At 43.6% G+C, this 12,486-nt stretch overlaps 1 protein-coding gene across 10 annotated transcripts in view; it reads left to right on the top strand.

Moving 5' to 3' along the window:
- DIP2 (disco-interacting protein 2) overlaps nucleotides 1-12,486 on the top strand; it is a 349,848-nt gene that overhangs the window by 264,977 nt on the left and 72,385 nt on the right. For all 10 annotated transcript variants that reach the window (XM_070531319.1, XM_065449303.1, XM_065449311.1 and 7 more), the window contains 2 exons: nucleotides 6,380-6,507; nucleotides 9,084-9,168. In XM_070531319.1, coding sequence (XP_070387420.1) covers nucleotides 6,380-6,507; nucleotides 9,084-9,168 — 213 coding nt within the window. The remainder of the gene's footprint in view (nucleotides 1-6,379; nucleotides 6,508-9,083; nucleotides 9,169-12,486) is intronic.

Raw genomic sequence — 12,486 nt, 5'->3', positions numbered from 1 at the left:
TGTTTTTACACAAATTTTTGTGCACTTGAGACATACTCATTTAAGACTTGACTGTCATAGCAGGTAGCAAAAATGTAATCATCATTGTCACCATTACCGAGTACCAAGTTACTGCTGTCACATGGTATATACTTATTATGTACTGAGGGCTGTTTACAGAATATTTCAGAATCCTGAAGAGGATAAATTAAGAAAATGAAGTCATGAAACAGTGAACGTAGGTCCAAAGTGGAACTTTTAGCTAATGCAGTGCATTGTTGCCACTACTTTTGTACCACATTTTCGTGCAGTCACAGACCCAATGCTTTCTTCTCCGAAATGAGCTACCTTTCTGAAATCAGACTCCATTTCCTTTCTTTTACACCTGCAATTTAGTTTGCATACAGCCTAGAAAAAGAGAGAAGAAGTAAAACATTATGGCCAAGAAAATTATAGGAGCTTGTTCCTTGAGAAAAATATAACCACGTGCCAACCCTAATGAAAAGCTTGGCAGCAGGCAAATTAGAAAACGGTGATTGCACTAAATAGTAACATGGAGTGTTATATGTACCTAACAACCAAGATGAGTTTCATACGAAGAAAAATGCCATGTCACCAAATGGTAATGTGGCAGTGCAATGCAATCCCAAGCTGTATTTATCTTGCCATTTTATACCAGTATCCTAGAAGGATGAGTCCTACTTGTCCATGCTACAGGTTCTTTTGCTGTGCTTCCTGGGAATGAGTCATGCCTCCCTGTTTGCCTGCTTATTTCACCACATAAGGCTGATTTTAGGCATTCAGGCATATATTACTAGGATTTTGTAATTTACATACTTTCTTCTGCCATGCATAGATGCCGACTACGGGTGGGGCTCCGAGGCTCGAGCCCCCGCCGGAGTTTTCCAAGGGGGGGGGGGGGGGTAGGGGGCTCTGCACCCCTCCCCCTGGCGATGCCGAAGGCTACTCTTCCCCCACACACACACCTAAAGTGTCATTACCATAGTTTTGTCACCCACATCATTTGAAGTTTCTTTTGGCTTGCCTCAACCTTTTCACGTAAAATTTTATTGTGGTTAATAGTTTACTGCATCGTTGTTGGTGCAGATGTACACAGCATTTAATTCATAATTTCACGTCATTTCTGCAAATCTGACAATAGGAGGACAAGCACATGAAAAGTACCAGCGGTGGCTGCCTCACCCACATTTTCTCACACCATGCACATACACAATATATTTAAATCTATATACAGGAGAAAGCTTACTATACATTTTAATGAGAAGGAGAATGAGAAGTCGTTCAATGTGGGGTGCAGAATGTACGCCAGTGCTATAATTGGTCCATCTTCTTCAATCACATACCAACTGGACAGAATTATGTGGACAAAATCCTTGAAGGAGTGGTGGATGAGCTTCTCAGCGAAGTCCCGCTGTCACGACTTCCACTTCTGTGGTATGAGCAAGATGGGGGCGCCAGCACACAGCAGCAGCCAAACATGAAACTGACTGGATGCGACTTTTCATGCACAATTGATTGGAAGGCACGGGCCTTTAAATTGGCCGGCTAGGTCACCTGACCTCTCTCCACTAGATTTCTTTCTTTGGGATTATGTGAAAGATCGTGTTTATATTATTGAGACGGACGTCAGGTGAGCTCAAGGCAAGGATAGCAGATGTCTGTCACAGAATTCAAGCGTCAGTCATCAAGAAAGCCACTGAAGATATGATAAAGCAAACTCAATACTGCAAAGCTGCAAAAGGAGATCTGTCTCGATTGCCAATTCAGCCCATTTAAAAGTGGTACATTTACTTTTTGAACGCATCGGTTTTGCCTTTTCTCTACACATGGGTTGCTTCCTGGTCCATTTATTTCGGTTTTATTTTTTTGCCACAAATTTGTTTTTGCAACAAGTATACGCTCTCATGAAAAATAAACTGTTGCTTTAATTTGGCTGTGGTCCGAAGCAAGTTTCTGGCACGAAATATAGCCATATAGCTGATGCGGTGCAAGCAGAGTCGGGATTTCGAAACATTATATCCTATTGCATTGCTTTTCACGTTTCGTGTGTGGTCAGAGCGGCTCTTCGGCCGTATTGTCAAGGGGCTTTTCTTATCAGTGAGATCAATTGGCCTTGAGAGACGGATAATAAGTGTGATGTAAAAATTAGAGGAAGGAATAGCTGCGAAGCCGTGAAACCTGCTGTTGGTGCTCCTTCCATACCATTGTCAAGGTGATGCACTGTCTCTTCAGCTTTGCGACAGGCAAAGCAGTTGCTTTCAGTCAGCTTACTTGAGGGAGTCGCCTTATAATGCGGGTGGGAGCGCGGTCACATGGTATTTTTCTAATTTTGTAGGGTTTCTTTACCAGTTGGGAAAAATTGTACGCAATTACTACGTCGCTGAAGGCACCGCAGTCAGATATCATTCGGGGGTGCCTACGAATGCCTCATTGACACTATGATAATTAGGACACTACTACTCAAGTTAGGTAATTAATTGCAATTCTGTAATTAACTCTCAGTAACAAAATAATTACTGGCAGCTACTCCACTGTACTGAAAACAATATGCACTAGGTTTTCTTCAAGTAACGCAATTGCTCTTTTTTTAAGTCTTGTTGCATGATAGTTGGGACACCTTCTGTAGTTCACTCAGTAACCAAAATGAGGCGAATAAACAGCAGTAATGCGCAGTAGTGCTTAATAGAAAATTTTAGTGCATCCAGTATTCCGACAAGTGCGGGCGGTTTACCGGTTGAGCAGGGGCGTAAATGTGAGCGGCCAGATTTGTGGCGCCAGCTGGTGGTGCAAAGCTCAACCATACAAACACAAAGCCAATTCCTATATTCTGCTTGGCTGCTGGTGTAAATTTTCGCCAACGATGTAATCATGTGCACAATTACGCCGCTGCCAAAAATTTGCACCAGCAGCGAAGCAGGATATAGTGGGTTACTGCAATTTTAGCTCTGTGTTTGTCTGGTTGAACTCTACACTACCAGCAACGCTCCAGCCGCTCATGATTACACCCCTGCACATCCGGCAATCTGCCCCCGTTTGCCGGAATAGCGGACACTCTAAAAGTTTCTATTGACCCTTTTTGCGGAGCAGTTTGCTCCGGAGGAACGAGATGGCGCTGTCAGCAGTGCGCCGCGTGTTGCCTCAGCGAAAGCCTGCCAGTACGAAACCATTACTTCTGCTCTGCTTCTGTGCGATAAGCTGTTGGGTGTTCGATAACGCACTGTGTTCTATTCATGCTGTAAAATGGAACGGTAGTGGGAAGAGGTGTGAGCACCGTGGGCAGCTGTAAAAATAGCGACTGACATATTGAGAAATGGAATGAATCTGTGTGACTCAGTTCACGGACTGCTGCTACTTAAGGACTGCCTGCGTTGCCAGTCCGTCGCGATGTACGGCCTTTCCCCAATTATAAGAACGTGACTCATCCGCCAGAGCTGTACTGGTAACTTCCACAGAAGGTACTTCAACCCTAGAACGTCGGCAAGAGTGGGTATTGCTTGTTACACAGTGACAAAGGGAGTAGTGCCGCTTCCTGGCATAGTAAACTTGTGGCACATTATCTACACTCATCTGGCCCAACTCATACGCAAACCTGCGCCGACTGTATCGCCAACATATCATGAATATGTAAATGGGCGCACACTTCAATAAATGTGCCGAAACATCGGTGGCGCCGAGTGCACCAACAGCACATGAATGTTTGAGGCTGGATGTTTCATGGCAGTCCACAGAATAAGCAAGTGACTATTGATAATATGTCTTTGCTACAAGCTATTACAAAGTACAAACCATCTATGTTCCAAGCCCTTGTGCTCAGCAAGAACAAATCTATCAAAACTAGGCACACTCGCGAGCGATTAAACAGAAAATAGACAATCAGATAGTGACCACACTGAGAAACTTTACCGAGTCAGCAAAGTGACAAGTCACTGCTTCAAAGTGTTTTCCAAATAAAGAATGAAGAGCAATACATTCAAATCCAGATTTAATTTATAAGCATAAAGTTTGGACAGCTTGAAATACATTTCTAGCGCCGCATTTACTATAAGCACCGTATACGCTGCTTGCGCCGTTTTGACAAGGTGTAATGAGCATAGAAAGCGCTTACATGTCCTCTGAAACTGTGGCCAAAGCTTCGTGTCATTCACCGAGTCACCGTCCACGATATCCGCCAATACAGAGGTTTGCTGAGCCGCACCAGGTGTCAGGCCCAACCATTGTAAACAAGGAGGCGGCGGAAACAGCTGAGGCAAGCAGTGGATGTGTCACCACATGATAAAACGTGGTGGCACCCATGGCATTGCCGCGAAATGGGTCAATACTCGTACTCACAGAAAAAAAAAAGAGGAAGAGCGAGAGAGAGCCTGCAGCTTCTCTGGAAAGGTGAAGCAGTATTAGTGATAGCGAAGTGTACGACAATTACACGAAGGAAGATTACACCTCCGAGAAACTCCAGATTCTTGGTGGGGTGAGAAGAGTTGGGCTGTGAAATTGAACTGTCTCCTCCTGTGAGATCTTGTAGAAACTCGTATAAGGCCGTCACTTCAGTGAACAATTCTTTGAGGTCACACGCATTTTCTTTATTCAGAGAATATTATTTAAAACCTTGATATATATTCAGAATCCTTTCTCAAGAAATGTTTTCTTATGTAATACATTTGTTGAATATATGGGATGAACCATACATATCGTTTTCGAATGATGGCATGCATGAAAAATCTGGGAAAAAAAATGAAATTTTATGAAAATTGAAAACAGTGCAAAACCCTTCACTGATATATGCATGTCTGAGTAACTTATACATCAAAGACAATGAAGCAATATATGGTAGTTTTAACACCCTTCAGAAGTTCTTGAGCTCTGCTTTGTCACTGCCAAAAATCTACGCAAGCATCTGAAAGTGCTTCAGTATATCCAGTGCAATTCCTTCTCTTTATCTGAGCCTTCCAAATGTTCACTACATCTCAGCTTAGCACTTCTGTAGTCTCCGCTGTTACCAATGCATGTTCCTGTATCCTGCACCACCTTTATTGATGCTGGCTGTGTGTTCTGCTGGCCTGGACATAACGTCACTTTGGGGCTGCAATGCAAGCTACATTGCTAGCTGTTCTTATTGATGATCCATCATTGACTTGACACACGCTGCGCATTCTCATCATGGTCATCCGGCTGTTCAGGTGCTCCAGTGCAGGCTGTGTTGCTGGCTTTTTTTCGAATGACATTTGATACTGACCATGCCGCCACTACATAAAAAACATTATATTGTGGAACTTAAAGGGGCCCTGAAATACTTTTCAAACATAGTAAGAAAATGTTGCTGATCTTAGGCTTCCGTGAACATGTGGTCCAAACATTATTGGACTACATGCAGCAGAGAATTTACAATCTTGTGTCAGAAGCAGTGAAAAATCACTTGCTTTCTTCTTCGCAATGCTGCCATGTAGCGTCATCACAAGCAGCTGGACCTACAAGAGCCATTGGGTGATTTTGTGATTGCGAGGACAGTCTCAGTAATACAATTATTGCTCAGTTTAGTTAAATAAAAAAAAAATAGATATGTCTGCAGTCTCAAAAAGAGCGATAAACCATTTCATCTCTGCACTGCTGGTATAAACATGACAGTTGTGCTTTGCTTTGTTTGCTGCATATGGCCTCTGAAATGAAAAGTGTAGCGTAGAAACTAGGGCTGCTGTGGGGTGCTGCCACGAACCATCTTGCATTCAGCCTTTAGCAGGGCCAGTAAGTTATTGCTCCCTTGTGCCCCTTGCCGTCTCCCCTGTGTAGCTTCCAGTGTGCTAGTGGAAATGAAAGGAAATAGAAAGCAGCTGATTGGCCCGATAACTATGTCTAACTTCGCTTGTGCTTGAAAGATTCAAAACATTTCTTGTGGTGGGAGATTCGTGAGTTGATGGAACCAAAGGGCCTCTTTTAACAGTTTTGCTGTAAAACAGGATGGAGACAAGAATAGAGAAGTACAGCACATTGCTTGGCCATTCTTATTCATTCTGTTTCTTGAGCTGTTTCATTCAACTTCCAAAATATACCAACCAACATAGTTCAATGTGCTTCTTTCGAAATCTGATGCACTTTTCTATTAAATAACTTGGGAGTTTAAAGATTAATGCAGATATATTCATATTCAAAAAGTGGCCATAAGAGCTTACGAAACTCTTGTTTAAGGTATCATTTCGTGCAAACAAAACAAATTGTTAATTGACAATGAGGTCATTGAAGCAGTGACAGCAGTTATTTTTGTGCCATAGAAACTGGCAGTGGAAAATGTTCATCGCAACTTTTTGTTCCGAGGCCTTATCAAATGGGGATGACATCTTTCTAAGCATATTCTGAGTGTGTAATTGCACCTTGCACCTTGTATTTGCAGGGTGGCTTAGTATTTGTTTGCGGCACCCGAGATGGCCTGATGCAAGTCAGCTCACGCAAACACAACACAGATGACCTCATTGCTACCGTTTTGGCTGTGGAGCCGATGAAGTTCATCTACAGGGGAAGGTGGGTTTTTTTAGCTTTGTTTATTTCTGCACCTAAGTAACTTTGGTGTCAGGCTTTCAAGCTGAAGCACTTTTAACTGGGCATGCATGAATACCTATTTTTAAAACCAAATCAAATATGAAAGCTTCAGAGTTCTAAATTAAATGCAACTACTTTTCGAATGCTTTTCTAGTAGTTTCGTAATAGTAAACTTGCTTAGTCTGGACTTTTAGACAGTAGTCTGGAAGTATGTTTTGTCATAGAAAATGCATGATAAAAAGACAGTGCTACAAAATGCAACATCAATTTAGAGTGGCGGAGCGTTCTTTCAAAACACCATTTGCATTTCCTTGGTAGATCTACGGCAGACACAGCGTGGTATAGCCTCTCAGTCAAAAGAAACAATTGTGGAATAAAGTGGCACAAATTAAGTAGAGAATAAGTACCGTATTCACATGAATACAACATTAGAAATAGAGCTTGACGCTCTGGCAAAACGACCCAGTTTTCCATTGGCGAGGTGGACAACACCAGATGCTCTGTGGGCAGAAGGCCTTCCATTCCACTTGCTTTTGCAAGAAATGTACTGGTTAACTTCTGACACCATGTATTGAGACATGCACTGCACAGGATTGACACGAAAGAAAAGTGGGTGTACATTCGTACATTCTCTGCCTGGTTGCCTGTGCTTGGTTGCCAACCTGCATGACATGGTTGCCAGACAAAATACATGTTCTGCCAACACAATACAGTTCAAGAAAGCACTTTCCATTTTTTTCTCCTTTTCACCCTCCAATACTCTCCTTGAGCTGTGCAAAAGAGCTAGACTGTTGATCTGGTAGGGTGAATACAGACCTGCAAAGTTCCATCACAGATCGCGTTTGTAATCTCAGTTTATTTATTTATTTATTTATTTATTTATTTATTTATTTATTTATTTATTTATTTATTTATCTATTTACTTATTTATTTATCTATTTATTTATTTATCTATTTATCTATTTTAAAACCCTCAAGCACTAAGGGTAGTGGGCGTAATCCAAAAAGTAATAAGTGCAATAAAAATATAGGAAAGTAGAATACAATACTAGCTTGTACAGTGATAATGACATTTGCTGTAAAAGAAACATGGTCACGCTAGTAAGTTTATAAGGTGGCACCACATACAATATTTACTGTGAAGAAATGGAAATGTTGACTGGCAAACGAGAGAGTGGTCGGTTGTTGATACATTACCAGTGGGAACTAGTATGTGGCATAAATGAAATAAGATGTGTTTTTTATGTGTGTGTGACAAAGAGGGGATGCCGCTTTGTACTGGTGGTCAGCTCATATGTACTTGTGGATAGATGAGCTCACTGCGCAAGGAATGCTGGCAATCGATTTTGTGGAAAAGGCAAAGGCAGAAAGTTTCATCAATAGGTACTACACTCTTAAAACGGTTGCACCCTTTGGGGTGTGTATTTGTCTCACAACAATAATCGTCATCTGCCTTGCTGGCGTTTTCTTTCTTGAAAACTCGGCTCTGGCTACTTTCCTGTCGAGAATGCTGCGTCACACTGATAGTGCGCATGTCGTTAGGGACTGGGAAGTACCGGGCTCGCAGCGTTAAAGAAAGGAAACGCGGGCAATACAGATGACGATTATTGTTGTGGGACAAGATACGCCCCAAAGGGTGTACATTTTTCTAAGAGTGTAAGGTGACATGGGCAAAGTGGATGTTCTTGCAAATGCAGTACTACATTGAGCTCCTAGTGGGATGTGAGGTGGAGGTTCAGCGTGACTTGCTACCCGTTGAAGCTGCAGTCTAAGCAGGATCATATTGACAAGGTTCCACTTTAAAGGGATACTAAGTTAAAAGAAAGTATTAAGTCAAGCTAGATCAAAAGCATATTCATATTCATCTAGAAGTCTATCATAATTTTCTGCATGCCAATAGTATATCAGTTTCTTGCCTAGGAAATTGCCATCAAAGGTCCCGCTGCTGCTTCTCAATTTGAACCCCTCACACCAAAGCAGAGGACTTGACATCTCCACGTGACCGCCCTCTATGCCATTGTTATGTCTTTTGTAAACTCTTTATTTAGCTCTATATACGAAGCATACTGCTTGGTGGGTGTAGGGTGTACAGCTTGCGTGAGTCACTCTGTGGCTCTGATTGGCTTCAGGTTACCAGTTATGGTCCCTTGAGCCTCTGCTGCCGGAGCCAGCAAGATGGTTAACTGCCATATGTTGCCGCCTCGGTCGTTGTAAACAGCGAAAAGTGATGCTGTTCGCAATGGTGGGTTGCAGTCTGTCTGTGTGAATCTGAGGTGCTGACACCACACATAAGAGGGAGTATCGTCGACAACAGATGATGCCACTCCAATTTTCTATTTTCCTCATTACTTCACTTACAAGGGCTCTGTTTTCATTACAACTGAAGAAATCATTATCACAGAAGCATAATTTTTCAATCTAGCTCGGCTTAACATTTGCCTTTAGTGTCCCTTTAATGTATCAGGTCGGAAAGGCACTTCAAGCATGACATTTTATTTATTAGTGCTTTATAGCATGAAAAGCATGAGTGCTCATAAAAGTAACTTGCTTTCTTTCAGGATTGCTGTGTTCTCAATCAAAGTACTCCGGGATGAGCGCATCTGTGTTGTTGCTGAACAGCGGCCAGACTGCACTGAGGAGGAGGTGAGTGTCAAACATAATGAAGGTCACTTCAAGTGGGAAATGTTTTGTACAGATTATGCCGAAATTTTAAAAATGAGAATTTGAAGTAGCGTTTGTCAAATGGATGAAATTTCTTTTGTCTCACATTGCCTTGAATGTCCACTGCATGCTCCCATCTTGTCAGTTATTCAACAGAGGCATGTAAGGAAACTATGTCTTTAACTTAATATTAAAAAAAAAACAAAAACATTGGGTCAATTTTGTGGCCTTGGTGTTGGTAACGATGATGAAAGTTTTGTTTTCTTAAGCAAAGGGAGCCTGCTCTTGCTCTTTTATCTTCTGTTTGAATATGCCTGCTGCCATTTCCACTGGCTTATGAAATGTTGGGCATGTATAGCTATTGATGGCAAAAATGGTGCTTTCATCATCATATGGCTGTTTGCTAATTGGCTGTCTGAGCCCAGCCACAGATATGGTTCAGATTATTTTATTATCAATAACCATGGCTACCAGTCTGATTGCTGCAGTGTGTTTGTCTTGATGTAGTGCCTTGTTTATAAGCTATAAAATGTGTGAATAGGCAAAGTACAGTAATCCCTCATTATAACGAAGTCAGAGGGATGGTGAAAAAATTTGTTATAAGCGGTAATTCAATATCAGCGGCCCCCCCAGAAAAGCCAAAGAAGTGAAGCTTTAATTGTGCCGCAACTGTGAGGAAGTCAAAATACAATGTACAGTAGAACCTCGCTGTTACGTTCCTCACTGCTGCGTTTTCCCGGCTGCTACATCGTTTTAATCCGGTCCCGGCATAGCTTCCATAGGATCCAATGTATAAGGAATCCCGCTGTTACGTAGTAGCTGTGAAAACGTTCCCGCCGTCGCAACTTAACACCTCGAACCCACCTGGGCTGGCGTGCTGGCAAACTGGCGTGCTGCAAGAAGCCGCACGCCAGTTTGAGAGGCCGCCACTAGGTGGCCATTCGTAAAAAATGCTCTTACTATCATCACTGTGATTACGGTCACCGCATGGTTGTTGGACGGGTCGACTCACGGAGGAAGGAAACTCAGGAGAGGCCCTGACGTCACTCTTCGTGAAGCTAAAGTGAAGCCGGGAGTTGGCGTTGCTCATGGCATTGCTCCGCCTATCAGGCCAGCTCTCCTCTCTTGTTTACATTTCTCGCGAAACCACGCCACGCTGCGCGCAACCGGGCTGCTCGGACGTGCGCGCTCCGCAGCAATACTAAACAATCGTTAGCACGTTAGCATGATTACACCAAAGAGGGCAAAATTTCCCGCGGATATTCCTTCGTCCGTTGCCATTGCCGGGGCGTGGTGACGACGAGGAGCACGAGCCACATGATGCTGGGGAGTTGCCAAATCCTAGCTTTGGAGAAGCCGTTGTGGCTCTGGACCTCCTCCGCAGGCACGTCGCACCTCACAGCGACACTGACAGCAATGCGGCCTTCCAGGCTATTGAGAAACATGTGGTGATTTCTAGCGAGCGAAAGAAACGGCAAGCCATCATTCTAGACTTCTTTAAGTCCTAAGCGCACTCTGTGGAAATAAATTGTCTATAGTTGAAGCTGCACTTTTTTCATTCATTTTCGGAGCTTTCCTCACTGTTGCGTTTTCTCGGCTGTTACGTTTTTTTTTCCTCGGTCCGATGAAAAACGTATGAATGGGGTTCCACTGTATTCAGTGAAGCAAAACTTCCGTCAGGTGCAAAAAAGGCAGGGAGCTTTGGCTGTTTCAAGTTCTTACTGGGCGTGAGCAACCCCTGCTCTAATTTGACCGAGCATTGCACGAGGCCATGGTCACCGCCCATGCATTCAACCTTATTTCGCAGCAGGTGTAGGTGCTTACGCATCTGCACCGTAGTTGGCACTTCATGTGGCTCTTTGTCCGCCGGCTCTTCATCCTCGTCAAGCCACCAACAGTGTCAATTAGTATCTCCGCATCCATCACTGGGGCGTCCATGGGAGTAGCAGCGTCAGCCAATGCGAATGTCTCAAAGTTGCCTTCTACTTCTTGGCCACCAATTTTATGAACAACCTCGTACAGATCGCTGCAAGTCCTTTCATCGTCAGGCTGGGCATTGTCAGGGTCACTGACGACGGCGCTGGAAAAGCCGGCGTGTGCAAAGCAGTTGGCAACCTTCGAAGGTGCGAGTTGTTTCCATGGAAAGTTCAGCAAATGGATCGCACCAAGCAAATCAGTGTTGTACGTCTTGCTGGCGTCATATGCTGTGAGCATGTGCTGCAAAAGAGCCTTGCGGTACAGCTTCCGGGTGGGCTCAATGATGCCCTGATCCATTGGTTGCAGTACCACGATTGTGTTTGCAGGCAAAAATCCCACACCGATCACCTTGAGGTTGTCATTCTTCCCATGACTCGGACAATTGTCAATTATGAAGAGCATTTGCCACTTCTTTGCGTCGTACCATCTATCCAAAAAATGCACGTAGTCTTCAAAAATAGCAGCAGCCGTTCATGTTCACTTGTTACTTCTGTAGATGCATTCCTTGGGAATAGTTGCATTTCGGAAGCACCGCAGCTTGTCCACCTTCCCCAGTATCAGCAAGGGAAGCTTGTCCTCACCTGTTGCATTGGCATCAAACAGCACCATGACACGTTCCTTGCCCTGTTTTCCTCCGGATGAGGATCCGCCAGTGGTAGTGACCGTGCAATTCAGTAGCATCTTGTAGAAAAATGCAGCCTCATCTAGGTTGTAGATGTCTTGGTCTTCATACTTTTCAAGTAGAGCTTGGATTCAGTCTTGGCGCCATACGTCTACAGTGTCACAGTTTATGGCTATGCTTTCGTCAACAATCGACTTTGTGGTCATGCCATATCGTTTCTTGAACTGCTCAAGCCAGCCATTGCTGCACTTGAAATCTTTATGGCCCATTTGGAGGGCGAGAGCTTCAGCTTTTGCAGTAAGTGCAGGTCCATGTACGGGGAGATTTGCACTCCTGTCATTTCTCAGCCACTGTAGAAGTGCACCTTTCACTTAGGGGTATTTTGAATCGCGATTCCTCTTTCTCTTTGCCAAGAAGCTCTTTTCAAAACCATCCAGCACAGCTTCCTTGTTTTTTAATACAGTTGATAAAGTAGACTGCAGTATGCCTAATTTCTTTGTGATGTCAGTTTTCCACCGGCCGCCTTTTTCACTTCTTTTATCAGCAGAACTTTCTGCTCCAAAGTCGGACACTTCACCCGGAGATTGACAGAGCCATTTATCACTGTAGACAACAAACGCACACGCGAGGCACACCTAACGAAGCACTCTGAATAACACACAATCACATGGCCTGCAGAATGAATCCAAATGCACGCACTG

The sequence above is a fragment of the Dermacentor albipictus genome, chromosome 1, assembly GCF_038994185.2.
Source record: "Dermacentor albipictus isolate Rhodes 1998 colony chromosome 1, USDA_Dalb.pri_finalv2, whole genome shotgun sequence".
NCBI classification, from domain to species: domain Eukaryota; kingdom Metazoa; phylum Arthropoda; class Arachnida; order Ixodida; family Ixodidae; genus Dermacentor; species Dermacentor albipictus.
This window is presented reverse-complemented; position numbering and strand designations above follow the sequence as displayed.